Below are 27,450 nucleotides of genomic sequence, written 5' to 3'. Positions count from 1 at the left end.
TGTCTGCATGATTGAGGGCCTTTATATGTTCCAAGAGCATTTCTTTTCAAAGAAGTCATTTTTATTTAGAAAAATGTCTTGATTTAGACAAACACAAGAGACCCCAGTTAAATCCCCAACCTGGGTCATCTTTGCCATAGTGATAACTGATCCTGAAACTGTTTTCTCAAATGACGTGTCAGAGAGGCATCTCCAGGGCAGAGTAGTACCATCGCTGGGCACTGTAAAAAGAGAGATGTACGGATCACTGATTAGGAATCCTAGTTTGATTCGATGGTGACTATACAGTGTGGTGGTTGTGATCTAGTTATTTTGTGGGGATGGCCAACCCCCTTCTATGTCCCTACTTTCCATTTTGTCCACTCATGCAAGGCCAACCACAATCTCCCCCACCCCCTTAGTGTAAACTCAAAGTTGAACAGACCTAACGGGACTGTCTGAGCATGAGGAAAACATATGGGCAAAATTAGAGGCCAGGAATATTCAACCATTGTGTCAGTCTGAGTGACTGAACATCCACAAGAAGTTCACAAACATAAATAAACTTGAGCATGGACAGGGAGGGGCCATTGCCACATTACACTGAATACCAAGGTTTCTAATCACCCCAGCTGACCTGTTTGCAGATGACCACAATCACCTTTGAAGGTGCTACATAAGATGCCCTTCTGGCAAGAAGTTGGTAACAGCAGACAACCTACGGGTAATGGTTGAAAGGTGTGATTAAAAAGGCAGTAAGACTTCAGGAATCCAGAGTCCAAGGTTTGTTGCTTCTCTATAGATAAATTAAGTTTTAAAAACATTATTATCACATTTTGCTGTGCAGAGTAGTCTCTTGTGAAGAGAAGGTTCATCTGTTCCTTTTGGACAATAGTACTGAAAACTACTGTCTGAAATGCAGCCAAGTGGACACTGACTCCCCTGATACCTGCCTGTCGTTATCAACCCAGAGGTATAAGGGGCTAGGATGTTCCTATGTTTATTAATGTATTTGCAATATTTTGACGATCCAGATTCCTGGTTTTAGGTTATAGCAACCTTAAAATAACTTGGCTGCAGTAAGATGCCCTAAAAAGTGATTATCAACTGAGGCCAGCTCAACATGGCTTCTACAGACTCAGATATTGGGAGCCTCTCTCTTCACACACCTGATAGAGTTGTTGTCTATGGTCTGTATGGGTTTCTTTTCATGCCTCAGCTACAGTACTGTGCAGTATGCACACACAGTATGTCCAGCCATTGGATGGGAACTCTGCTAAATCTATTTTGGTGTCTATATACTATTTGTCAGCTACTGCAAACCACAGTGTCTTGTAAAGTTGAAGGATTTATTCTAAATCTGGTAAAGACTTTAAGGAAGCCAAGTAGCTCACTAGTCCCAGGTGCCACACATATAGTAAAATGAGAACATTCTCATGGAGAACCATAACTTGACACCAGTCAAGCTGCCTCTTCAAATTTCTGCTTCTGAATTTTCTTTCTGTACTTCTAGTGTTACCTTCTGTGGGACATAAATTCATCTTGTCTTCTAAAAATGTATGTGTAAGGCTTTCTATCTGTGTCCCTTCATTGTAGGGTCAGACACCTAGAGACAAGGCTCAGCAAGCTGGGGACTCAGATCTGGCCTCCTACCTGGAGAGTCGTCAGAACTACCAGATGGTTTCCCATGAGGACCTGGAGACTGCAGTTTGATGTCCATGAAAGGGAAGAGAACCCTAGGAAATAACAAGGCTGCACCTGAGACACTCAGGCATTGTATGAGGAAGAAGCTGATGGAATCAACGTGTCTCTCGCTCTCATGCAAAATATCTGAGGACATGCCACCAGTTTCTAAGGGCTAATGAGTCTTGCCACGGAACTGTTGTGTTCCCATGTGGTGGCCCATTGGGGATGAGGTGAAACACTCAAAGGTCTGTGGAATCCATGGGCCACGGAAATTTACCCTTACAGCTTCCAGCAAGTAGCATGAACTTCTCCCATGTTCATCTGTACAATTTATTTAAAAAAAAAAGAAAGAAAGGGAGGAAAAAACCAAACTAACTTGGACATTAATAAACCCAACCAACCCCTTCCTCTATTCCTACAGTGCCCTACATTCCTTCCTCTCCCATCCTACTCATTTGTCACCAATTAAATAATATTTGTTATCTCTGTATTAATTCTTCACAAATGGACAGGTGATAGGCAAGACTTTGAGGAGCTCTGGATGCCCTTAGAAAAAAATGACTTTTGAACCTGCTGAGTCCTCGCCTACTGTTCCCTCAGAAGTTGACTTCTCAGTGTTTAATTGCCAGGGAGTTTTTTTTCTCTTTTGGAACAAATTCTTTCTACTGCCCTGTTCTATGGGGTGCTGGATCTAGCTAGCTTCACAGCACTGACAAGAGCTAGCCTTCTATCAGTCTCTGAATATATCTTAAAGGTGTCCTCATGAAATGATATTTAAGTGGAAGGGAGTTGCTGTGTGACATTTTGTGTTGTCTTCTGACAGACCACATAGTAACCAATAAGATGTCTCATGTCGCCACTCTGCTGATAATGACAGACTGATTCTGCTCAGGTCTGAATCCTGCCTATAATTAGCCATTTGGGGCTTCTGTCAAGTTGTGTTTTTAAGATAGGGAGAGTTCAGAGTATGATGGATGCAGTTGTGGTTGACTGACTTACTTGTGCTGCCACTTTGACTTACTGACTCTTACAGTCCTAGGAAACCAAATGGAAAGCATCAGCTGTCTGTCGAGGCTTGCTGATATTAACAAGAGGATGAGCACCACATTAGACATTTTTAAAATAATAAAATTACAATGAAAACAGATGGGCAGATTCCAAGAGAGATTTGGAACAAAGCTTTAAAAGAGAGAGATTATCCTAGTCAAAAGAAGACAAATGTCAACCATTAGCCTCTCATTGCTCGCCATAGGGTTAAAAACATACATTGCTTAGCTGTTGTCAGGCAAGTCATGGTTTCTTTATTCTGCTCCTTACTTTCCTGACCCAAAGAATACCACCATCAAACAGGAATCCTCCACACCCCAAACATACTCACATATACACAGAAAACCTTAAAATGAACACTCTATCACTTATGGAATTCAGCTGTCAGCATTAAGGGGGCTTGCCCTTTTCCTTAGTCTGATCACCCCCATGAGAATTGTCAAGGTTCAATCCTGGCATCATAATTCCAACACAGTTTGTAATAGAAGATCCAGTTCTCTCTCTCTTTTCACATGCATTTGCAAGGTGTAGGTTTTTGATGGTTGGTGTTAAACAGGATCGGTGTACAGTTTTGAACCCAGGAAAACCCGTCAGGTTATTTTCTTCCTTTAATAGCAGTTGTGGGGATGAAATTGATGTGATTCTGGTGAATTTTTCTCTCCACTTTTTTTTTTTTTTAAACAAGTGATTCTTTTGGCAGAGGAGGGGGAGCTGAATAATAAGCCTTTTCATTTACCTTGTTTTCAAAGCTCTATTCAATGTGAGCAAAATATTGTTCAGTATTTCTTCCGCTGAAAGAAGATTATATTTGTAATCTACAGATCAATGGCGACATGAAATGTATTTTGTCTTATTTTCTCTCTTCACTTTATCTTTCTTATTTAAAAACAAAAGGTTAAGGCTAAGTTCTTCCTTTGGATACTCATTCAGGGGTTTCCATGGAGGGCCAGTGTATACATACAAGGACAGAAAGCAGAGTAAAATTTCTCTGTGTGGAAACTTCCATACAAACAACCCTCCCCTTGTGGTGTCACTGGAGTCCTGGCATTATTTCCGAGCTGTGAGGAAAGGCATGCAGCTTTTTAGCTTTTGGTTGTGCATTCTGTATGTGAGAAACGGAGGAAGTGGGACTGGTACCTTGGGCTAAATTCTGACCTGTGCCAAGATGCACTTGGGGCATGGGATCAGGATGGTTGGTGAGCCAGTTACAGCTCCCTGATTCTCAAGCTTCCCTGGCCCAGGACCAGACATCAGTTAGAGCAGTTTAATGACTGCTCTAACTTACGACAGCTCATTGTGGTCCATAGGGAACCATACAGTGGCTGTGAATTACTGTAGCAGAGTTGAGCTCCACCCCTCCTGATCACAGATTTTCCTCTTCTCCCATGATGTGCCCTGAGAACTGGGAAAATGGTCGGCATAGCAGTTGGCTATTTACATCAGTTAAAAATTCTCCTCTGCAGGGAGAGTTTTCAACTTGGCATCTGCGGCCAGATACTGGCTCCTTTGTGCCATTCAGACAGTTTAAGGGAATCACAGAATATCAGAGTTGGAAGGGACCTCAGGAGGTCATCTAGTCCAACCCCCTGCTCAAAGCAGGACCAGTCCCCAATGTTTGCCCCAGGTCCCTAAATGGCCCCCTCAAGGATTGAACTCGCAACCCTGGGTTTAGCAGGCCAATGCTCAAACCACTGAGCTATCCCTCCCCTGGCCTTCTATTTTTCTCCTGCAGCTGGAAAATGATGCTATGACTAGAATGACACCATTGTGCCTCTGGAAAGTTTTTCACTCTGAGAACTCTGTAGGAAGCAGTTACAATATGATGAAAACAAAACCCAGCACTGAAGATAGAACAGAACTTGACTGTCCACATAGTCAATAGTCAAGGTGTGCCAATGCACTTCAGAACCATGTTACATCCTGGAGGAATATTGATTACGTAGGTAAATAGAGCATATATTCTCTGCAATGGCTCTCTCTCAGCCTGGGATATCAGAACCTGTCTCATTGAGCGAGGGAACGTTGGGCTAGGACCCTAGCAGGGATTATTCCTTATTCTTTTCAAAGTGCCACAGGATCCTTGATTCTGGACAGTTATCAGAAGCAAGCAGACTGGGCATCAGTTTAATATTATACATGTGTATAGCACCTATGAGGGTTTGGTGTCCATCCTAGCACTGCATTGCAGTCTATGCATTGGGCAGTGCCCAAGTTCTAGCGTGGGGCTGGAAACCCACTTAAATTAAATTTAAATATTTTAATTTATTGAAATATCTTTACTGCAAGTTTGTTTTTTCCATGGAGCTATTGTTTTAGAAGTTTAAACAATTTAGGGATGATCAACCATTGAGGTTGCTGGACTGGTAGAATATTAGTTACTCTGCCTATACAGGGGTTCTTGCTGTAGAATGTAGCAGCTCCTGGATTGTTCCATTCTGAGTGCTGCACTGTCCCATTTTAAAGTGCAACTGAAGGGCAGAAAATATTTTTAATGTTAATAAAATAAACCATTTTGTTATTTAACAACTTTAGTTATTTTTGTTATTGCATATTTCAATGTTCTATAAATCTCTCTCTATATATATATACATTATGTGATAAAACATGACAAGATTCTGGGTAACTATAGAATCCCTCAGGCATTGTTGACCACGTAGAAAGAAGGCGGCCATGGCAAGCAGTAGATTTCAAGGAAATTACAGCTCTTGGTTATAAAATGGAAGTTCAATATAAAATAACCCCTCAGTCCTCTGCATTTAGTGGGTGTTGTATGTGTGGGTATAGCATCAGCAATAGTCAGTGAAAATGTCTCAGTAATTGTACAGCTCACTCTGAACAGATTTGTGATAGCCAGGCTGAGCTCTAGGGACCATCTCACAGTTTGAGATCTGTCTGTCTAGATTCTTATGCTGACACCCCTCACCTTGTATCTCCCAAATGTGAAAACAATACCAATGGAATCATTCAATATCAATTCACAGTTCTGTAGCCTGGGTTTTGAACTGTTCATGGGCAGTTCTGTAATGCACAAGGAAGGGTCGTTAGAGCACCAGATACATAAAGAAAATAGAACAAAATAAATGTTTTGTTGCCATTGATCTTCACAATTGTATATGTGTAGCTGGTGCTAATTTGGATGAACAAGTGAGCACACAGTTTGGTGTGTGGTGTGTTGCACTTAATCCTGGTATGTTTGTTTGAACTTTTTAATCATCCCTTTTGCTCACTTCTCTCTTCAACTTTGCTGTTTCATTGTTACAGTGACATGAATTGTAATGAATAGCATCAACACACCAGGTCTCACATAGACGGTGGCTTGCCAGCTGCTATTTTCTATCCAGCTATCCCAGATGCTGCACTTGGGTGCACTTAGGTGTTGATAGTTCCAATGCATCAAATTCATAGTGAGAAGAACTGTCAAAAAGTATAAAATGGGCAGGTAAATTGGTAGCCTTAAGCTCCCTGGGGCTTTCACATATGTAATGACACTCAATGAGTATATATGCATGCTGGATATTTGGATGCCTTGAAGACACTTTGAGAAATTCTGTCCAGCAGTCCTGTCCATGCCTCTTGGGCACTGCACTGATAAAATGATTCCTTCTGCTGATTCCTTTGAAGTTCATAATTTTCTCTTTCCCCATTTTTGCCTCTGGTTTTGGTCAGAATAAAGGGACATGGCCAAGTACTTTGTAAATTTGATGTTTAAGGTTTTACTTTCCATTGTTTGTAACAGCTCCCTTAGCACTTTGAGAATAGCATTTCTTCCTGCATTGTGTTTGACCTTTCCTATTTGTCAAATGGTACATTTCTCTCCTTTTTCTCTGGGAACACAAACCAACCTGGCAATAGGTTGTTAATTTCCTGGTTTGTCAAAAGCATCATCCAGGAGTGTCTTTAGTACTGCAGCATTTCTGGGTACAGTTTATTAGTAAATCCACGCCTTGCTGGTTGCCTCTGAACAGAACAAACAATAGTACAGGATTCAAACTGGTGGGTGTCTTCTCCTTTGATTTCTTAGTAACAGAATAGGCAATGGCTTTTTAAACACACACTTTTAAAATCTGGAGGAGCTCCCCAACATACTAAAGTGGATTTTAAAGTAGGTCTAATAATGTGCCAAAAGTTATTTAACAGTGGCACATCTAAGTCTAGACTTTTAAATGTTAGGAAAAGATTCTCGAGCTTCTGTGCTGCAACTCCACCAGGCAGTGCAAATGGAAGGCTCTGCTGAGTAGGGAGAAGGGTCTTAAAGGTAGCTTTAAGCTGCCCTGCCATGGCTCCCAGAGTAATTTAGAGCAATGACTGGCTATTATAAGTTACAGTACCCTTTCTCTGGTCTATCTATGGGCTGCTTTGTAGCCTGCAGTTGCTGAGAATTTCTGTAGCTGTATGAGCTAGAGGTACTTCCCTCCTGCCTCTGGCATGCCTCCTACATTAGGGTTTGTGATGGGGTCTGCAGAGAGAAGCCTATGTCTGTCCTAGATACTGCATGTGTCAGAGGAATTTTTACCCTGCTGGCTAAAGGCTGCCATAGTGGCAGGAAAAAATCCCTCCCTCAGGCCTGACCCTGCCCAAGGAAAGTAATTGCCTTTGACTTCAATGCGCACAGGATCAAGCCTCTGATGATTAGGCAGACTAAGTGCTGAATAATCTCACTTCATAAAGCAATCAGGTTGCATCTTACAGCCAACCTTTTCTATAAACTGATATATTCCAGCCCAAGGTGATGTCTTTCATTTCTTGCATGGTAAAAAGAGAAGAGTCTTTCCCACAGAGGGCACATATATCCAGTTAGCAAGAGGGAGGCAAGGAGCCAGCATACTCCTCTTCTATACGTGCTTTAATAATACCCATCCAGATGCAGCATCTGGAGTCTTTTGAGATGTAAAGGAAGGAATCCTTTTTAACAAAAGTGCTCTTTGTTTTAACATGCAGACCACAATAGTTCAGTGAAAGATTTGATTTTTAGCCCACTGAAATGTATCCAGTTATGGTTGGACATCCCCCAATCCCAGAGAAGTGTGAAGACCTGAAGGCTAGATATTTTTCAAAGAAAAATAGACATGGCAGAGATAAAATAATGGGAGAACAGAAAATTCACTCAGAAATATTTTCTACAGCAATTGGTTTCCATTTTCTTGCCATCATCTTACAAAGACAGAAGCTGAATTGGGAGTGCTGTATTACAATTGTGTAATGATAGTTTATCAATGATTTAGCAGCTCAAACTTTCATATGTACAGTAAGGAGATGTACATTCTAAAATACAAGAAATAGACACCATTCCTTTAAGTAATATATCACTAATTATATAATTACTGTATTAGAGCCAGATTCTGTTATTCTTACTCACATTGAGTAATACCTGATTCCACAATTAGTCCCATCCATGAGACTACTCCAGGAGTAAAGGTCTACTCACTGTGAGTAAGGTATCAATATCTGGCCCTTACACAGCACTGATAATTCAAAAGTACTTAAGAACTAAGACATGTCTAATAACAAATTAGTTGAACCGATAAATTTCAAAGTAGCAGCTGTGTTAGTCTGTATTTGCAAAAAGAAAAAGAATACTTGTGGCACCTTAGAGGCGAACAAATTTATTTGAGCATAAGCTTTCGTGAGCTACAGCTCACTTCATCGGATGCATGCAGTGGAAAATACAGTGGGGAGATTTTATGTGTATATAAAAAACAATGTGTATGGTACATTGTTTCATGTTTTCTGTGTATATAAAATCTCCCCACTGTATTTTCCACTGCATGCATCCGATGAAGTGAGCTGTAGCTCAACGAAAGCTTATGCTCAAATAAATTTGTTCGCCTCTAAGGTGCCACAAGTACTCCTTTTCTTTTTGAATAGATAAAAATGGGCATCTATAAATTTGCAAAATTCCAGTATACTATGACAAGTGCTGTGTCATACAGCAATAATTTAATTAATATATGAACCATAGTAACACTTAATCCTTAGTATATGCTTAAGGGCATCCTGGTTCTAACTGCCTTAATGTCTGTTAATTATCATATTTCTCTAGAGCCTTCAGTCTAGAGGGAAGAGGGTTAATGCATTTCTAATTCCCATCTAATCTGTAGGAAGTAATGTTATAGTTACAGAGAAAAACAAGATGTTCTTGTACTGAAAATACCAGACACAGGAGTTACTTATCTGGTTACTATGACTCTAATGAACAGTTTCATTTTTCTAGGGTATGTTTTATTCCATGGAATGCTATGATATTTGAGGTAGGGGTGGGAAAACTAGAGCTGAAGTTAAATTTGATACATATTAGGACACCCTGAAGGATGGATGTCAGTTGAAGGCCATAGACAATTTTTTTTTGGGGGGGGAGGAGTGAGAGGTAAAAAAAATACAATATAAGCCATTGAATATCACTGGAATGAGCAGTTTTGTAGCATGACTAAATTTGTCCACTTTTAATAAAGTGGGAACAGTGAGCTGCTGTTCTGAGCTCAGTGTTTTCTTTCTTTATTAATGCAATCCCTACATTATTTTTTTGGGGGGGAGGGGATGGACTAAAGTTCTGCTTGTCTATGCCCTTGCAGTCCAAAAATGCATGAAATTCTCTGTTTTCAACTCCTGAGATCTTTGCAAATACTGAAGAAAAGCTGTAAATTGGGCAATAGTCAATTTTGGATATTCCCCCCCTCTCCCCCCCCCGCATTGCCAAGGAGTTTTTCCCCATAAAGATTGCTGACAATGCCATCCTGAAACAAACTGCTATTTTTCTCATTTGCTGCAGACCAAAAGACAAACACCCCTCCCCCCACCCTTCTTCAGTCACTTTTCATCATTTTTTTTCATGATCACAGAGAGGTTTTTTATGTCTGTTTTAATAGGAAACAGACCTATATGTGCACCTGGCAATTGGTCCATCGTGGTTCATTGCTTCCTTGTGGGCTTGCCATTACCATGGCAACATTCCTTCTGTGCAAGGCATTCTGGGGGTATGCATCAGTCCCCGAGCCTGTAGTGAAAGTGGGATAGGTAGTGGGATAAGAGCAGGCAGAGAATGGAAAATAATTTAAGGTGAGCTTATTTTAAACTCTTTCAGGCTGCTTTTTGCTTTTCTCCCTTTGCCCTCCGTCCCATGCCCATTTCTTCTTCCTTCTCTTTCCTTTATTACCTCCATCAGATTTCTTTCCATTCAGTCATTCCCAACATACTGCTGTTTCTCTCCTCCCTACTTCCTGCTCACTTTATTTGTGCTGAAAAGGCTTCTCCTGATACGATATACTGTGCTCTGCTACCTTCTCTGTGACCCCTCTGCATGTCCAGCATCGCAGAGAGGTTCCTGCTAGATAATCCTTCCTGGAGCACTTTTGAGTAGTCAAGACCTGCCATGAGTAGAGCTGTGGATCTCTGAAATACCATTCATGGGCAGGGCTCTCAAGCCAAGAGAGCAGTCCCTAGTGGTGGAATGAAGCAGGAGGAATTTCCATCATGTGTCAAGATTAAGGCGTATGAGGACAGGAGCATAAACTGTGGGGATAGTTTGCACTTATGGTTTTGGTTGTGATATGTCCATCATTTAACCTTAAATGTGGAGAAAATGAAAAGCATTCTCAATTAGTTGTGTTTTCCCCGACTGCGACGCCTCCACTGGCTCCACTTTATCCCACTGAAGAATTTTGCCTAGGACAAATAATTGTTTTGTTCTTTGAAGGTTTTGCAGGATGTTCCAACTTCTTCCAAAAGATTAATGGCCATGGAGTTTTTGGATGAGCAGGGGTTGGTTGGGCTATCAAACTGCCCCAACTTTCTTCTTCCCCAATCATTTCCTTTCTCAATAGCTTCTCAGTATGATGAAAGTCCTGTCTCTGCTCAGCCTGCGACTCACAGAATCATAGAGAGATGGAAAAGACCTATAAGGGCCTCTAGTATCCATTCACATGTACTGCAGAATGGTTCCCTGCCATACAGCTGACTCCTTAAATCACTTAACAGTGTTGGGGGAAAGGAAGTGAGAGGCTGAGCCTGCAAAATGGTGAGCAACTCCTGCAGGGTGCTGAGTACTCTGAACTCCCACTGAAGTCTGTCTAATCATTGTTTTTCTGTCTGATCTATATCAAGACTTCATAGAACTGGGTCCTAAATGTGCAGAGAAACCCACAGGCCGTGCACCAATGCTGCAGGGGGAAGTGAGCTTTCTTCAGAGACTCCCCATCCAAGAGATGCCACAGGGAAATGGCTTTGAGTCTCACTTTAAATGCCACAGTTAAATACCTACAGCTCCAAGTAAGTCTTTTTTTCACCCTCCTTACTGGGAGGTCTTCCAAGATCCTTATATTTTCTTTTCTACTTTCCATGGTAATGGGGAAACCTCTTCTGGTTGAGGAAGTTTTGCACCTAGTTCTCTCCCAACTCCACAGCTCTGAATTCTCCCTCGTAAATGTTGGCACTCAAGTGACATCTCCACCACCAGGAGTTGAGCATTCTGCATTACCCCCTCTTCTGATGGAAAATTGAATAGTCATAGGTTAAAGTACCTTCCTAAAGGAGGCTATAACTTTGTCATTGTAATACAACTCCTAGCATATCACTCCTTGAAGCTCAGCAAGGTGGAGAGCCATCTTTGGCTGCTTGGTATGAGATGGAATGTGCACTAATGTTCTCCAGCTTATATTAGTGACTGTAAACAGACCACCAGAAAACTTGTTCATGTGAAGCACCTGATTGTAACACCTTCCTGACTTAACAGTGGGAAATCTTCAGCCTGGTAGGAGGTGAATTTTGTGGGCTGGGCTTCCATACCCACTGGGCAAACTTTCCAACTATCTATGGAATTTCAGTATTGCCTTTTAGTCTGTGAATAAACCTTATTGCTGCAAATGACAGGTTTTTTGTTTTGTTTAGTAGTTTTTTAAATCTAATACTTTGCTTCTGCACAGCTTTAGAGATGCAATGAATTTTCTGCCTTGCACCATGTTAAAGAGATCACATTATGGGCACAAGTCGTTTGATATGGACAAAAACACCCATCTAAATAGTCATAAAACCCTTGTTACATGTTTATGAGAATGTTGTGTCTATAGGAATTGCTGACTTTTTATAAGACTGTCCACAAGTAGCTCAGTGGGAGTTTTGTCTGAGCAATGACTTGTGGATTTTACCCATGGTTTTGCTACAGTACCCCCAAAGAGTTTACATAGGAATTAATCCTCATGTTAATTATATATTTGTGCCTCGTGTATTTAAGTCTAGATAACCATGTGTTTACAAGGTTATTCCACATTACTGAGAATGCATTTATAGTAAATAATAAGTAATCAGCATGTCTTTATAGAGAGGCATTGTGGTCCAATAGATATGGCAATTGACTGGGAAAGAGGAGAGCTAGGTTTTATTCCCATCTTTGCCATTGAGTCACAATGTGATGTTGGGCAAGTCACTTAACCTCTCTGTGCCTCAGTTTCCCCATCTGTAAAATGGGGATAATAATTCTTATCCACTTTGGTAAAGCACTTTGAGGTTTATTGATGAAAAGTGCTATGTAAGTGCTACATATTATTAATCATTATTACAGTTCTTCATTGTGCCTTGCAAAGTTTGTCCCATTTAGTATCCTGCTTCTTTTGGTGCCACAATTTAAAGGAAGAGGATTAGCATTGTTCTATGTTTTTATTTTATCTTAGTGTAATTGATGTAGAAAATAGTGTTGGAAGATGACAAGTTCCTGGAAAGGAGATTTGCACTTTTCATGCTTGATTTCAATGTTTAAAATATTGCATATTAAAATGTTTACTCAGGTGATGTTTCCTTTTGAATTAGGGTATTCAGGTGGTCCTCTCCCTCCACACACCCAGTTGACACACTAGATATATTTTGCCAAACTCTAGAACATCTGTGTTTCTTAGCATTAAGAGTTTGCCGATCACAGGCTGTCTCTTTATTGGGGGGTTGGAGGGGAAAATGTCTGAGAACCTTCCCCCACCCCCGTTGTTTCTACCCCACCATCATAGGTGTCACCGCATCCCTTCCTCTAGTCAAGGAGTACTGAACGCTGCACCCTTTGGAGCCTGGTGCTGCAACTTTCTGTTAGCCTGAGAGGGTTGCTGGAGAAAGATGTAAGGCATTCATTCTCAACTGCCTACCCACCCTAGGGGGCTGATTTTTATGCTCCTGCCACCCAGGGAGTGAGGGATGATACATGAACCAGAATGAGGATAGTAAGTAATGGAACACAGAGAACTGAGTATCTCTTTTCCAAAAAGGGACAAGACTGATCTAATGCAAAAGTACACTTGGGTTTATCAGACAACCGGGAGGTATGGTGGTTATGGTGAAAGGGCTGAGATTTCCAGAAGGCAATATAGTGGGTGTTCATTTACCCCTGTCAGGGAACTGTGATAAATCGAAGCCTGAGGGCCAAATTCCGATCTCAGTTACACCTGTATAAATCTGGAGTTACTCTATGGAAGTCAGTGAAGTCACTCAAGATTAATGCCAATGTAACAAAAAATCAGAATCTGGACCATTGTCTTCTAATATAAAACAATAAAGCCAAGGCATAAACATCCATCTTCAGCCAGCATTTCATGGGCATCCAGAGTTCCAGAATTTATAGATATCCTGTATTCAAATCCACATCTGTTCCAGGAGTTGTAAAAACATCACAAAGGGCTCTTTTATGCTGTCTGACCCCACTGCATAATGCCCCAGAGCCGTGCACCACCAGGAACGTGCCAGCTGGCAGATAGAATCCAAGCAAAGCAGCAGTGAGGTGACATGTTTAACAAAGGATCAGGGTGCAGTGGAGAGGGATGGCAGGGGGAAAGAGGAAGGGGTTTTTTTGTAATAAAGTGACAAAGTATTTTCTTCCCTACTTTTCTTGCAGTTCCTATTTATACAAAGTATCTTGATCACTGTGTTGCTAGAAAGAGGTTTTAAATGTGAGCCAACCAGAAAGCAAGGGAAACCTGTAAACAATGAAATTACCAGTTGCAATTACTTTTGGACACCTTTTCTGTATCGTGACTTGTGTGGAAATGTACAGAATAAAAGTGAAGAAGCTCACTCATTGATTGGGCCAAGTTTCCTTGTGTTATTCCAGTGAAGCCAGGTTGCTGCAGCTGTCAGTGCTGCAGAACGATTTTGAGATTCAAAAGCAGTAGAAAGCTCATGAGGCTGGGCAAGAGGTTGTGAGCGTTGTTTCATTAGCGAAGAGTGAAGCTGAAGGCAGCTTAAGTTGAACAAGTGGAACTCTACTAAATCCTGTGCACTGCTCTGTCCATGTGATTGCATTACTTCCAGCCCCATTCCTCGCATTCCCTGTTTTCCAAGTGTTCCTCAGTAACTGTTGCTCCAGGAACCTGGGGGCCTCTCAGTCCAGTTCCACTGGTTGGGACACAGTGAGGGATCAGAAACTCATATTTTGGAGTATTGGGCTTGGGATCAACCCCTGTTCCAAACTGAGTCAGAAAAGGCTGCTTATATAATTTTCCCTTGTGGTGGCATAAGAGGTTAGTGCACTAGCCTTTCACAAATCTTTTTGGTGTGATCATGCTTGTCCCTTGTTAGTGCACATCACAAAACCCCCAGTGTTCAGCTTGCCTGGCAGGCTGCTCAAGAGAGACTAAGCAGGACTGAGGTGCATGGGCTGATATGTCAACTGGAGGTGGTGCCCAAAGAGCCCAGTTTCCAAAAGCTTCGTGCTTGTGACCCGCCCCCAGTTTCCAAGAGTAACTCAGGGAAAGCAGGTTCTCCATTTAATAATGTTTTGGTTGCTAACCCAGGGACACCTATCGGGTCTGTTTTTTTCCAACCAACAGGAGTCTCTGAGGTGGCCGGCGTTTGCTCTCCTGTCCTGCACCGCTCCCCTCCATGCTCCAGTCAACAATCTCTATTCGCTTTAAGCCAGAGGGCTTCAGTCTCTGTATCTCTCTCCTATTTTATCCTGAGTTTTGTAAGGCATCCTCTCTTCTCCCTTCGTGAAATTGTATTTGGGGGGCTTCTGCCTCCTCCGTTGCCACTTCTGCCAAGGGCAGGGCCTGCAGCACAGACATCTCGCCAGCACACTGTTCTGTTATTCTCTCCTCCACCTCACCAACTGTCACTTCTCAACTGCCAGGGAATCATCAGCATCCAGCATTCTGTTGGTCTGTTTAAAGGCCTAAACTCCCTTTTCCTGCTGTTTGAGCCAGTCTAGCAATAAAAAAATGACTAACTCTACTGTGTGTGCAGGACTCTGTGTCGGTGGTTGCATGGATTTGGCATGACTGTGTGCAGTGTTGTGTCCCTTTACATATCAACAGAGCTGAGAAACTTGCACACAACACTGCCCCCACTGTGGCTAGCTCTAGCCAGCGCTATCAGTCCCTCTCTTTCATATGCATATTCATACTGGTCCTGGGGCTCCTTTGCACCAACAGGCTGGTACAAAAAGAGGTCACAGGAGCTATTCTCTGGGAATACCCCAGTGCTCTCTGAAAGGTGCAATCCTGCTTCCACAGCCACATCCAGTGTAAGAGGCATTCCAGATTGTGCTGAAAGCACAGCTAGACAGTCATACATCCCACTGATTCCGCATCCCACACTTCTGAGCATTTAAAATCAAGCACTAGTGTAGTGGCATGAAAGATTTCATCCACCACTTCAGGTGCTACAGTAATTTTCTTTGTTACTTGACAGTTTAGCTGCTGCAGGGCTGGTTTCTAACAAATAGTTCTCCTGGAAATTCACAACATGGAGATATCCCACAAGGCTGGCAAATGCCCCGTTGTTTTTGTTTCCCTTGCCCAAGATAAAAATGTGTCTCTCAAAATGGGCGTGTCACTTCTTGGGCTCTATTCCACCCATTCTCCCAACATCTCTGAAATGCACCAGGCCCCAAACTATTTCTTCAGTCATAGAAACGTAGGGCTGGATGGGGCCTCAAGAAGACATCCAGTCCACTCCCCTTCACTGAGGCAGGATTAAGTACACCTAGACAATTGCTGACAGGTATGTGTTTGTGCAGTATACAGTGAAATGCGTGCAACTGATCACCCTTCTTACCAACATCTCATCTTAAAAGACCACCCCCCGCCCAAAGAATAGTCAAACATATTGGGTTTACTCCACACCATGTGTCAATTACATCAGTGCAAATTAGGTGTAAAACACTAACATCAGAATGGTAGCACATTGCACTCTCTTTGTACTGATGCAAGAGAGTACACAATGGAGAACTGGATGAGTAGGACCATGTTTCCCCTGAATAGGAGCGCACCAGTGTTAAGCAAATTATTTTTGACGGAACCACAAATGGTCCCACTAGAGATGATACACTGAAAATGTTAACTACATACACACATGAAGTAGGTTTTAGTGATTTATGACTACACCTGGGTGATATATTTGCAACTAGTAAGTTGGCTGAAAATGCTTTGAGAGCGGGGGCACCAAAACAATTTGGTCAATTTTAGCAAACATGAAAGGATTCAACTGGGTAATTCATAGAGTCCAAGGCCAGAAAGGACCATTATGATCCAGTCTGACCTCCTGTATAAGACTAAACAACTTCCCCCAACAAAGTCCTAGAACAGATCTTTTAGAAAAAACATCCAATCTTTACATTTAGCCATATTACAACTCTATTGTTTGCTTGGGCCCGGTTTACCAAGTGATCCAGAGTGCTCTGAATCCTTACAAGAAACATGGCCAAGGATGCTATTATGCTCATACTCAAGGATGAGGAGTTCCACAAGCAGTAATATGACATGCACCAGCCCAGGCGTCAAAAGAATAAAGATTACTCCCAAGAGACGAGAAACACTAATGTTGAAACTCAGCATACAAAATCCATACACCGAGACATGGAACCAGCAGGACTCTCTGGCAACTACAGAGAGAGCCAGACAAAAGATTGTGAATGATCAATATTCACAATCAGATTGTTGTCTAATCAAAGAGCCAGTGGAGATCAGTAGTAGTGAGTGTAATAGAACCTTGTGATTGCAGCTCAATCTGTCATCCTCAAGGCATCTAAGTATCTTTCAAGAAAATAAAACAGGTGGTGGCTTTCTGAGTAGTTCTCGCTGATCCCAGGGTAAAGAAGGAGATGTGGCTTTTAAACCTTGACTGCATAGTTCTCCAGAAGCTGGAAACTATTTTGAGAGTGGTAGCAGAGGGTTTCTTACCAAAGAGCTGAAATAGTCCAATGCTGGTGGAACTTTCTGGGAAAGTTCTGAGAAAACCAAAACTACTTCTGAACTGTGCGTTGGCTCTTCTATCCTGTATCCTTATCCCTATCCCATCCTGAGTCAAACCATCTTCTGTGGGGCCCATGCTGGGACAGCAATTGGCACACAAGGATTTGATTTTATGTTTGCTGATGTAACTAGCCAGTAGGGGCCAGACTTTTGCGTGTTGGGTGGGTGTGATTCCATGGTTGTTTCATACACATATATCTGTCTGTTTATACACATACTGGGTCAATTTCTCTGCTGGTAAAAATGTGCAGAGCTCCAATTAATTTCAATGTTGCTCTGCCAATTTAGGCCAGCAGAAAAACATTCAGGGGGCGTCTGAAATTCACTGGTGGGTGAAATGGTCTAAATATTATCTGCAAAGCATTTTGGAATACGTTGGGATGAACAGCATTATATAAATGTGATGAATCATTATTATTCTGGACATTCACCTTTTCTCATTTTCTCTCTGTTCTGCCATATCATACGAAGTTTAAAGCAGAAAGGCAGACATAACTGTGGTGTCCAATTGAAAAAGATGGCAGAACAAACACAGTGAGTAACTCTAACAGCGTCTCAATCCATTTGCAGCTATTTAAAATTCTCAGTGGCCATCACAGTCCTGCCCACAGTTCCTCCCGTAGTTCTCAGCCATATGCCACATAGTGATGAAGCAAGGAACTACGATTCAAGATTTATTCCCAGACAAAACCACAATTAACATTATGGTGAAGTGTGACCAAGATTATAATTAATGTTGTAGAGTGAAACATCTATTAATTTAAAACAACATCGGTAGTATGTTTTTATCTATACATTATAAGTGTGTGTTTGTTTGAAAGTCTACTGCATTTCAAAAACCGATACATCAAAATTTCTAGGCAGACTAAATTAAGGTTCCAACATTAGCACTGAGATGTGCTCTTTGACCTGTACCATGAAAGCACAGGACGATCTGGTCGCTGGTCTCTAGTTAGCAAGTAGATTTGCATTTTACAGTACTACAGGCCAGTGTGTCAGTTATTTTGGTGCGATAATGGGAGTCTGTGACTTGGAGCTGACAGCTAAATGGGGGATGCTAGTTAGGATCGGTAGGTATCATTTAAATGAGTAATGGAAACTTAAATGAATATTTTCAAACTTTCTGATATTAAGGATTTTTTGAAGCATGACACAATTTTCTGTATTTCAATCTTTTTAATAACTAATATGCTAATAATATTGATTTAAATTGATAGTGACTTTAACCATTACAGAAAGGAAGTGCTCAGAACTTTCTGAAAATCAGATGTGTCAGTTTGGGTACATTGAACATGAGATACCTAAAAATCACGTGTCATTTCTGAAAATCCTGACCTAACTACTGATTGAATGTTGTGGAATTCAGAGACACCATAGCAATTGTGGCCAGAAATGGACACAGCCAATTTTTACATCTTCAGCATCTTTCTTGCTACCCATCTATTGGAGTGATCAAACTTTTAAATATGGTATATCCCCTGGCGGTTTACAGACTGAGATGCTCATCTACAATTGTCCCGGAGCTGTACTTCTGCCTTGTACAGACATCAGGTGCAGCCTCAGGGTCTTGACTCATTGTGCAGATCCCTTGCTGCTTCTCAAATGCCTTAATTGGCATGAAACATTCCATCATTCCAGCTTTTTGTCATTTATCCTTATTAACTCACAGCAACAACACAAGCAAACAAAAGCAGGTGAATGCTGACAGCTACTATATGGAGGAACAGCTGCTGTTTCTCCTGTAGAGGAGAATACTGCTGAGCTTTTGACCCAACCTCTTAGCTAATATTTGGGGCCTTGCAGGGCTGTTTCTGATAGGAGGAGACATTGATTATATGAGGCAGGTATATTCTTTGGTGCAATCCTGTTTATTTACAAAGAAAGTACACAAAGTCCTGTTTCCCTGAACACTTACAACTAACCAGCCGGCAGTCTCTTTTCTTACTATTTCTAAGTATGCCATTCCAGTGAGCTCTGTGCCCAAGAAGCTTAGTCCCTCTACTCCCACTCAAGGCCATGCTCATGGCTACAGTTCTCGTTTTCAGCCTCTAACTCCACTATATACAAAAACAAACACTTACCTCCTGCCTTTGCAATTAGGGAAACTCCTGTTAATCTACTCAGGTTAGTTTTTTGCGCAGGCCTCACCATGCTACAGATTGCTTTGGGCAGTAGCTTCTATTGTTTTCAGTTATCTCAGTATATGAATGGGCGTAATTGCACGTTCTAATTAGAATGAAAGGTGGGTACTCAGCACAACCATCAGGTTCTACCAAGTCTGTGATTGCCTTTGGATCAAACGCTCACTTGATGGCAGCTATTAATGACTTCTAGCACAACATTACGATGGCAGAGCTACATTAGAAGCTATAGGGCATGGCTACACTTGCAGATGTAGAGTGCTTTGAGTTAAACCAGCCTTCGTAGAGCGCAGTAGGGAAAGCGAAACAATCTGTCCACACTGACAACTGCAAGCGCACTGGCGTGGCCACATTAGCAGCTCTTGCAACGACCACAGAGAGCAGTGCATTGTGGTAGCTATCCCAGCATGCAAATGGCTGGCACGTACTTTTCAAATGGGGGTGGGGTGGAGTGTGACAGGTAGTGTGTTGTGTGTATGTGGGGGGAGAGAGAGTGAGTTTTGGGGGGGACTGAGAGCATGTCAGCATGCTGTCTTGTAAGTTCAGACAGCAGCAGACCCCTCTTCCGCCCACCTCTCTCACTCACACACAGCATTCCACACTAATGGTTGCTTTGTCTCAGAGAAGATAAGCAGCCAGCTGTCAGAAACGGAGCTTTCAAAGGGCATATCCGCATTCCCGCAGTGATTCCAAAACAATGAGAAGAGTGGCCACTTCACTTAAGGGGACTATGGGACATTTCCGGAGGCTGATCAGAGTGCAGTAATGCAACACCTTGTTCACTCTGACGCCCAGGCATTTCAGCCAAGGCTCAACAAGCGTTAATCTTCTCGCCGAGGTGGAGTACCAGGAGCGCTCTAGCCATAGAGTCAGAGCGCTCTACGTGTCTTGCCATTGTGAACGGGTAGTGAGCTAGGGCACCCGGGGCTACTTTAATGCGCTCTAACTCACAAGTGTAGCCAAGCCTATAGAGGCTGCATTATGGCTAGCTATAGTGTGGAAATTTCATCACAAAGATATTTTCCTACTAAATTAGACTCTGAATTGGCATTATTATTTGTATTACAGTAGCACTTAGAGCCCCAAATGAGATCATGCTCCTACAGCGAGGTGCTGTATGAAGATATTGTAAGAGAGAATCCTTGCTCCAAAGAGCTCAGAGTCTAAACAGACTTTCCCCATTTTATTTGTAGGAAACTGAGGCCCAGTGAAACTAACATTATATCAGCACTGGAGCTAGAAAGTGCAATTTCCATCTCTGGTAGCCAGACCCACGTGAGCTCTGATTGAGCTTGCACACTAAAAATAGAAGCGTAGCTGAGGTAGCACAAGGGCTAGCTGCCCTGAGTACAATCCCATCTGAGACCCTAGGGCATGTATTCAGGGGAGCTAGCCTGTCCCATGCTCATGCTGCCATGACTATGCTGCTCTTTTTAGCAAACTCACTCTACCAGAGCTATTGTGAGTATGTCTCCCTAAGCTGGAAATTTTACTTTCCAGCTTCACTGTAGACATGCCCTAAGTGACCTGCCCAAAGATACACAGGAAGTCTGCAGTAGAACCAAGAAATTAAGCCAGGTTTTCTAGACGCCAGTTCTTGGCTTTAATCACAAAGCCATCTTTACTCTCTCTAAGGAAAAGCTTCTCTCAGAGATGAAAATATATTTACAATTATATAGCCGTTTTCATCTGAGGATATCAAACTGTTGTATAAACATAAACTAAATAAGCCTCACACCACCCCTCTGAAGTCAGTGAGTAGCATACTCATGTTACAGCTGGCTAAACAGACGTGTTTGTGCCTCAATTGCTAACAGACCCAAGCACCCTAAATTCCAGTTCTCATCTCTGTCAACTTGAGAACATGCCTGATAAATGTTACTGCTATTGTGGATGTCACCTTGCTTCTTATTGTTTCCTTAGGGTCTGGCCACACAGCAAAAAACAACCCACAGCAGCGAGTCTCAGAGCTTAGGTCAACTGTCTTGGGCATGCAGGGCTTGTGCTACAGGGCTAAAAATAGCTATGTAGACATTCCTGCTCCAGCTGGAGCATGGGCTCTGAGACCCACCAGGTTTCAGAAACTAAGCTCCATCCCAAGAAGGAACATCCACACTGCTATTTTTAGCCTCATAGCCTGAGCCCCAGTTAGTTGACTTGGGCTCTGAGGCTCGCTGCTGTGGGTTTATATTTTGCAGTATAGACATGTCCTGTCTCCCTTGCATTGAGGAATGTTTCATGGGCTTGTGTACTGTTTTTTTTTCCAAGCTACCAGTTGCAGCTCTTCCAGCACAAAGAAAATAGGAAATCGATTCTCCCCACACACAGTTTCTTGAGGCTTCAAATGAAAACTGGGAGGAGGCTGAGGAGGAGATAGCATGTTGCAGTGCTGCAGGCTTTCCACTGATCCATGTCTACATCAGGTGGAAGACTGATTCCAACCAGCAAGCTAGGAGTGGGTTTGGGGTCTTTTTATTAACAGGAGTTGTAGATGCCTAGCAATTCTGAAGATCAGGTCCAGAGTGTCTCAGGTTTGGCACCCAAAAACCGATGCCTATAATATATAGTCATTTAGAAAAAATAATTTTGACTTTAGCCTCTTTACCTCAGTTACTCCATCTGTAAAGTGGGGATGAGAAAATTTACTAACCTTGTTGCTCTAGGTAGTGTAGCCTAGGAGATAGTACAGTGGACAGTAGTACTCTGGAGACCTGGCTTCCACTCCCAGCTCTGCCACTGGTCTGTTGGATGACCTTGGGCAGTTATTTTACCTCTCTGGGCCTTGGTTTCCCCATCTGTAAAATGGGGATAATGATTCAGATATCCTTTACAAAGTGTTTTGGCCTCTACTGATGAAAAGTCCATATAAGAGCTGGATATTGTTATTGAAGCACAATGTATTATAGCAACAATAGTTTAGTTAAAGTTGCATTTCAGCTCCCATGCTAAGCCCCGTTTTTTCAGTTGGCCGCAATGTGTGTACATGCATATGCTAGAGTTGGGGCAGACAGTTTGCAGGAATGAACTGTTAGAAGGAGCCAAGCCTGTGAACAAGGCTTAGGCTGGGGGTTTCATGTAGTAGTGATCTAGAATTACCCTTCTGTTATTAAACCAAACTCCAGGAAGAATGACATTTTCCCACCTTGAGTGTGTAGGTTTTTTTAGGCCTGGGGTGGGGGGATGTTTTCACCAATTAATTTCATGCCAGAACAAAAGACACTGCACAAACATGTCTATACATTTCTAACACTTCTCTGATGGTTAGAGAATAACTATTAATAAGATCCTACGAATAACAGTAAATCACACTTGGGGATTGAATCCATGAATATGTTTGCAAATTTCCTATTTGATCAACTCTTTGTAGGAATAGCTCTTACTCACTGGCAGTATCACTTTAAGACATTCCAAAGCAGCATATCAGAAGAGGACACTAACAGCACCTGCTGATATTAAACAACCTTTCAATCCATTTATCAACATTCTCATCCTTCCCCATTCAAAGCAGCTGAAACAATAACTATCAATAAAAGAAAATTAATTGATATGAAGAGCATATTAAAAGCCAATAATGCAATGTGACTGATTCTCCCAAACTCCTCTTTGAAATCAGCAGGCCTCAGATTTTCTACATCCATGAATGAAAAGTAACTAGCTAGATTATATTAATAATGTGAACATTTTATTAAATATCACCTTGCCTCAAGGCAGCTAACAGTAGTCCCCAATACAAATCTTTTGTTGTTGTTTCTGTAGACTCTTGTTTGACAATGGTGCAATTTATATATATTTGTATATATAAATTGCACCATTGTCAAACAAGAGTGTGTGTGTGTGTGTGTGTATATATATATATATATATATATATATATAAATAATTTACGCTTTACTAACAGGACCTATATTAACATTGTAAGCAGTCTGGCATGGGGGGAAACAAAAAGCTCAGTCTGCTTGTTTGGAAAGGTCTGCAGTGCCATATCTTAGTGTTTATCCAGAATAAATGGAAAGGGAATGGCCAGGAGGGATGAAAACAATAATTTATAGCTTGAAATAGAAATATGGTTGAATTCTTGTAGTGGTAAAGGGTGTTTAAAAGTAAGTTACAGCAATGGGAATGTTGCTACTGAACTGCAATTTCACCTCTCCCTCTCAGAATCTGCAAACCCTTCAATACTACTCTGTGAATCAGGGAATTTATTATTATTAATAATAATATTACATTTGAGTCTATAGGCCTCAGCCAAGATTTGGGCCCCCTTTGTGCTAGGCATTGTATATACAATGTGCTCCAAAGAACGCACAGAAAAGTTGCTGATAGATCAAAAGACTCAGCATGAAAACCTGCTCCCTATTGATCATTAGATTGAAAATATCAACGAGCAAGGCCACTGCAACCCCATACCACACACTGGTCTAATCCCAGAACAAAGCAGGTCAAGGAAACTTGATCAGATAATTTCCTTGCGAAAATCTCACCAATAATACTTAAAAAAAGAATGATAAACAAAATGATAATTGCTAAGTTCATCAATGTCAAGAGAGGGTTTCTTGAGCATAGGCCTAACTGTTGCTCACTTGACAGATACTGGGATCTGATCTGCATGAGAAGATCTTTGCACTCACATACTACCCCACTTAAGTTAATGAGGCTCCATGCAAGAACATAAGAATGGCCATACTAGGTCAGAGCAATGTTCCATCCAGCCCAGTATCCTGTCTTCTGACAGTGGCCAATGCCAGGTGCCCCAGAGGGAATGAACAGACCAGGTAATCGTCAAGTGATCCATCCTGTCACCCATTCCCAGACACAAAAGTCCAACTGTGCAGATCTAATTTGCAGGATCAGAACGTTTATTTCTACTGGTTGTGAGGACACTGGGCCTGACTCTTCTCTCACTTGCATTGGTTTTACACTTGTGTAATTGCATTGATTTCCCTGGGTTTACACTTGATTTACACTAGCTTGACAAAGAAGAAAATTAGCCCAGCTGAGTGAATGTGAAGAAGGAAGAACCAAAGAGAACACCAAAGTGAAGGGGAGGAGGAAACAGATGAATAAAAAATGGGGAGACGTAATGAAGTAAAAGATTATTTCTATATTTTAAAAAATTAAATTTACAATACTGCCAACCCAAAGTATTGAAAAAGCACAAGACAAAAAATCATGAGATTGGCTTGACAATCTTGAAATTGTAAAAAGGAATACATTTTGCGTCTTTTTACTTACCTTCAGGTTTTTGAGCCTTCTAGGGGTCACATTTCAAACTTTTCTCCGCAATCAGGAGGGCTAGAAGCTTACTTTCTTTAAAATGAAAGATGAGCATCTTGTGTAATCACCTGACTCTGGAAGCTGGGGGTTAAAGAAAAAAAAACACTCATATCATGAGACTCGATGATAAGATTGTGAGAATTGGCAATACTTCATTTAGCATGGAGTGGTATCTTATTTGACTTGCTGTCAATGGTATTCATAATACTTATATGGCAGTAAATGTATATTTACTAGTCCTACTGAACTACTCTCAGTAGTAAAGCTAAGCATGTGCATTAGTGTTTGCAGGATTGGTGCCTCTGTGTCTATTGAAATGCTGTGTTTATGTGCTAATCAATTTATCCAGTGTACCTGGAGTCCTCCATGTCACAGTTGAGATACAAGAGCAGGACAGCACGAAGATGTTACTGCTGCTTGCATTTCACCTGTTAAGTGGATAACAGAGCAGATCAGAAAACTGAAATTTTCCTCTGAGAAATTTTGAATGATATTATTCAGAAACAAATGTTTTTCAATATTTTCCTGCTAGAAGTTTCAAAACAGTTCAGAATGACAATGTTTGTTTTGTTTTGGTTTAAGATGTCATTTTCATTGCTTTAAACCAGAAAACAAAATATTTTAAGTTGAAACAAAACAAAACTTGTTGTTTTGAATCAATATTTGAACATAACATAGCATTTTGTTTTAGTTTTTACAAACTTCAAAGCTGAAATGAAATGTGATTTTTAAAGTAAAAATGAAATGAAAAATATTGTTTCATTTCAAAATGGTGAGTTGACACAAAGATTTTTTTGTTTTGACATTTCATATGGGAAAAATAGCAAAACTTTTTGCCAGAATTGACAATTTCCCATGACGTTTTTCAACTTTTATGAAACTGTGTTATTCAGCAGGAGCATTTACTTAATGAGAAATTTCAGACAATGCATAACTAGACCTCTCTCTCCAGGACTGTCATTCCAGCACATCTCCCCAGCAAAGAATAAGAAAATATTAAAATAAATAACATGTATGCACCAGAGTAACTTTATGGAGGGAGCAGTAGCCCAACTGAAGAAAATGGAATTAGTCGAATGTGTTAAGTTACTCACAAGTACAAGTGTTTGCAGAATTGAGGCCTAAGATTGATACTTTGAGGTTTTAAATGTGAGGGTTTTTGTTGTGAAGCACTTAGCACACTGTTGGGTGCTTTAAAATAATAATAACATTGAATTCACAGTTTCTTGGTCTGCATTCTTCACCAATATGTCTGCAAAACTGGGTTTTAATGAGTGGATCAGTTTTAAACCACAGTTTGTGATACAAATGATTATTGTTTTTTAAACCACATCATTTCCCCCCATTCTAATTATAGGGCTGATAATTTCTGTGACAATATGCATACCATTGTGCAGCCTTAACAAAAAGCTGGCCTGAGACGAAACACAATTCAGAAGCAGTTGATTCCAGTGTTCAATACATCTACTAAATAATTCAGTATCACTAATGGAAGTCTGATCTTAGTGGAGAAGCAGGCTTCTGTGGGCACTCACTGCTGGTTTTGGCAGCCAGACCCTGGAGAACAGCAATGGAGCAAAAGGTGAAAAAATCTTTAACTGTTCTTGTGTTCTCTTTTCTGCTTTCCTGGAATTATATTATTTCTTCCTGGTGGCGGCTGCAGCTGAGAGTCGAGTGGGTGAGAGAAAGAAATTGATATTTACAGTATGTCTGAAACCAACAAACAAAGTTCAAACCAAGCTGACCTATTAACTGGCATGTGTGTCTTGTTTGGTTTTAGAAATGCATGGCATCTTTCTGCTAAGTGATGGGAACAAAGGCAATGAAACACTTATTGGGGGCAAACTGCACAAGGTATTGCCTCCAAATTTCATACTCAGGTTTTAGGGCTAGAATTTTCAAAGGAGTCTAAGGAGGTGAGGTTCCCAATTCTCATTGAAAGTTGGGTGCCTAACTCCTATTCACACCTTTGGAACTCCTTGCCTGCAGGTGCTGAGCATCTACAACTCCAATATAAGTCAAAGGGAGCTAAGGGTGTGCTCTTAACACCTTACAAAGGAAAATAATCAGCAAGACGAATTCTAATATGAAAGGGCTTCTATTTTTAGGTGCACTCAAGATTCCCAATACTGATTATCTTTAGGAAAACCCATCCCTTCCAAAAATACTGTGAACATCAGCTGGTGGAAATATTTGGGGTCATTTACTATGCATTACCATTGTGCATCAACAGACAAAAAAATCTGTATAACTTGTTCCCTTGATTTTTGCTCATTTCCTTTCTAAAGGGAGCAGTCTTCACAACTCTTCTTTCCCTCTTGGAGACACTGTTTCAGTCAGTGAAGAGGCTACTCGAAAGTAAAGGTTTGACACCTGTAGCTGCTAACCCATTCTTTATCTTTGTTTTTGTTTTTTACCAGTCTAAAACTGATAGCTACAAACAAACCATAAGGGAAAAGATTTAAAACCTAGCTAGAGACAGCAGGTTTCTCTAATAGCCTGTAAGCAAGATCTCTTTTTTAGTTAAATTTAGATTCCTTGTGTGTCTAGACCAGATTATTAACAACCAAGGGCTGCCTTTCAGCATAGATTTTTTTATCCTTCACGTTACCCAGACTTAACTCTTTGCCTTCATGTCCCCCTTTCCATCATCCAAGAAGACCATCTAGATGCAGGAAATAAACCATTGTTTGGGACGGGTGAAATAACAGGAGACAAGATGGTGAAGCAGAACTTGGCAGAATCCACTGGCTGCATCTAACAAGGAGAATATTGTTGCACCAGTTAACTGGTCAGACTAGATCTTCTATGGTTCCTTATCACCATTCTTCTCCATGCTGTCCAGTTGATTCTGTCCCATCTTGCTTTAAGTACTTTGGGAGGCCCACCTCACTAGCTGTGAGACTGTCTAGAAAGTCACTTGTCATAGGCCTATTAATGTTAAAGGTGACAAACATTGTAGGCTCTTTGGAGCAGGAATATGTCTTACTAGGTTTATACAGTGCATAGCACAATGAGGTCCTGAACTCAGTTGGCACCTCTAGGTGCTACTGTGATACAAATAATATTAATAATGAAAACCACACATATTACTTAACTTTCCAGAATT

At 41.2% G+C, this 27,450-nt stretch overlaps 1 protein-coding gene and 1 long non-coding RNA gene across 6 annotated transcripts in view; one reads left to right on the top strand and one right to left on the bottom strand.

Moving 5' to 3' along the window:
* Positions 1–2,147, top strand: part of DGKI (diacylglycerol kinase iota) — a 281,008-nt gene extending 278,861 nt beyond the window's left edge. For all 5 annotated transcript variants that reach the window (XM_073322101.1, XM_073322083.1, XM_073322075.1 and 2 more), the window contains one exon: positions 1,576–2,147. In XM_073322101.1, the coding sequence (XP_073178202.1) occupies positions 1,576–1,692 (117 nt within the window). In that variant the 3' untranslated portion in view covers positions 1,693–2,147. The remainder of the gene's footprint in view (positions 1–1,575) is intronic.
* LOC140902255 (uncharacterized) lies at positions 106–25,978 on the bottom strand. The gene is made up of 5 exons (XR_012156025.1): positions 25,729–25,978; positions 24,300–24,422; positions 9,585–9,703; positions 617–697; positions 106–221 (listed from the first exon to the last, which is right to left on the bottom strand). It is a non-coding gene; the product is annotated as an uncharacterized lncRNA (long non-coding RNA).
* Positions 25,979–27,450: the final 1,472 nt, after the last annotated feature.

The sequence above is a fragment of the Lepidochelys kempii genome, chromosome 1, assembly GCF_965140265.1.
Source record: "Lepidochelys kempii isolate rLepKem1 chromosome 1, rLepKem1.hap2, whole genome shotgun sequence".
Taxonomy (NCBI): Eukaryota; Metazoa; Chordata; order Testudines; family Cheloniidae; genus Lepidochelys; species Lepidochelys kempii.
This window is presented reverse-complemented; position numbering and strand designations above follow the sequence as displayed.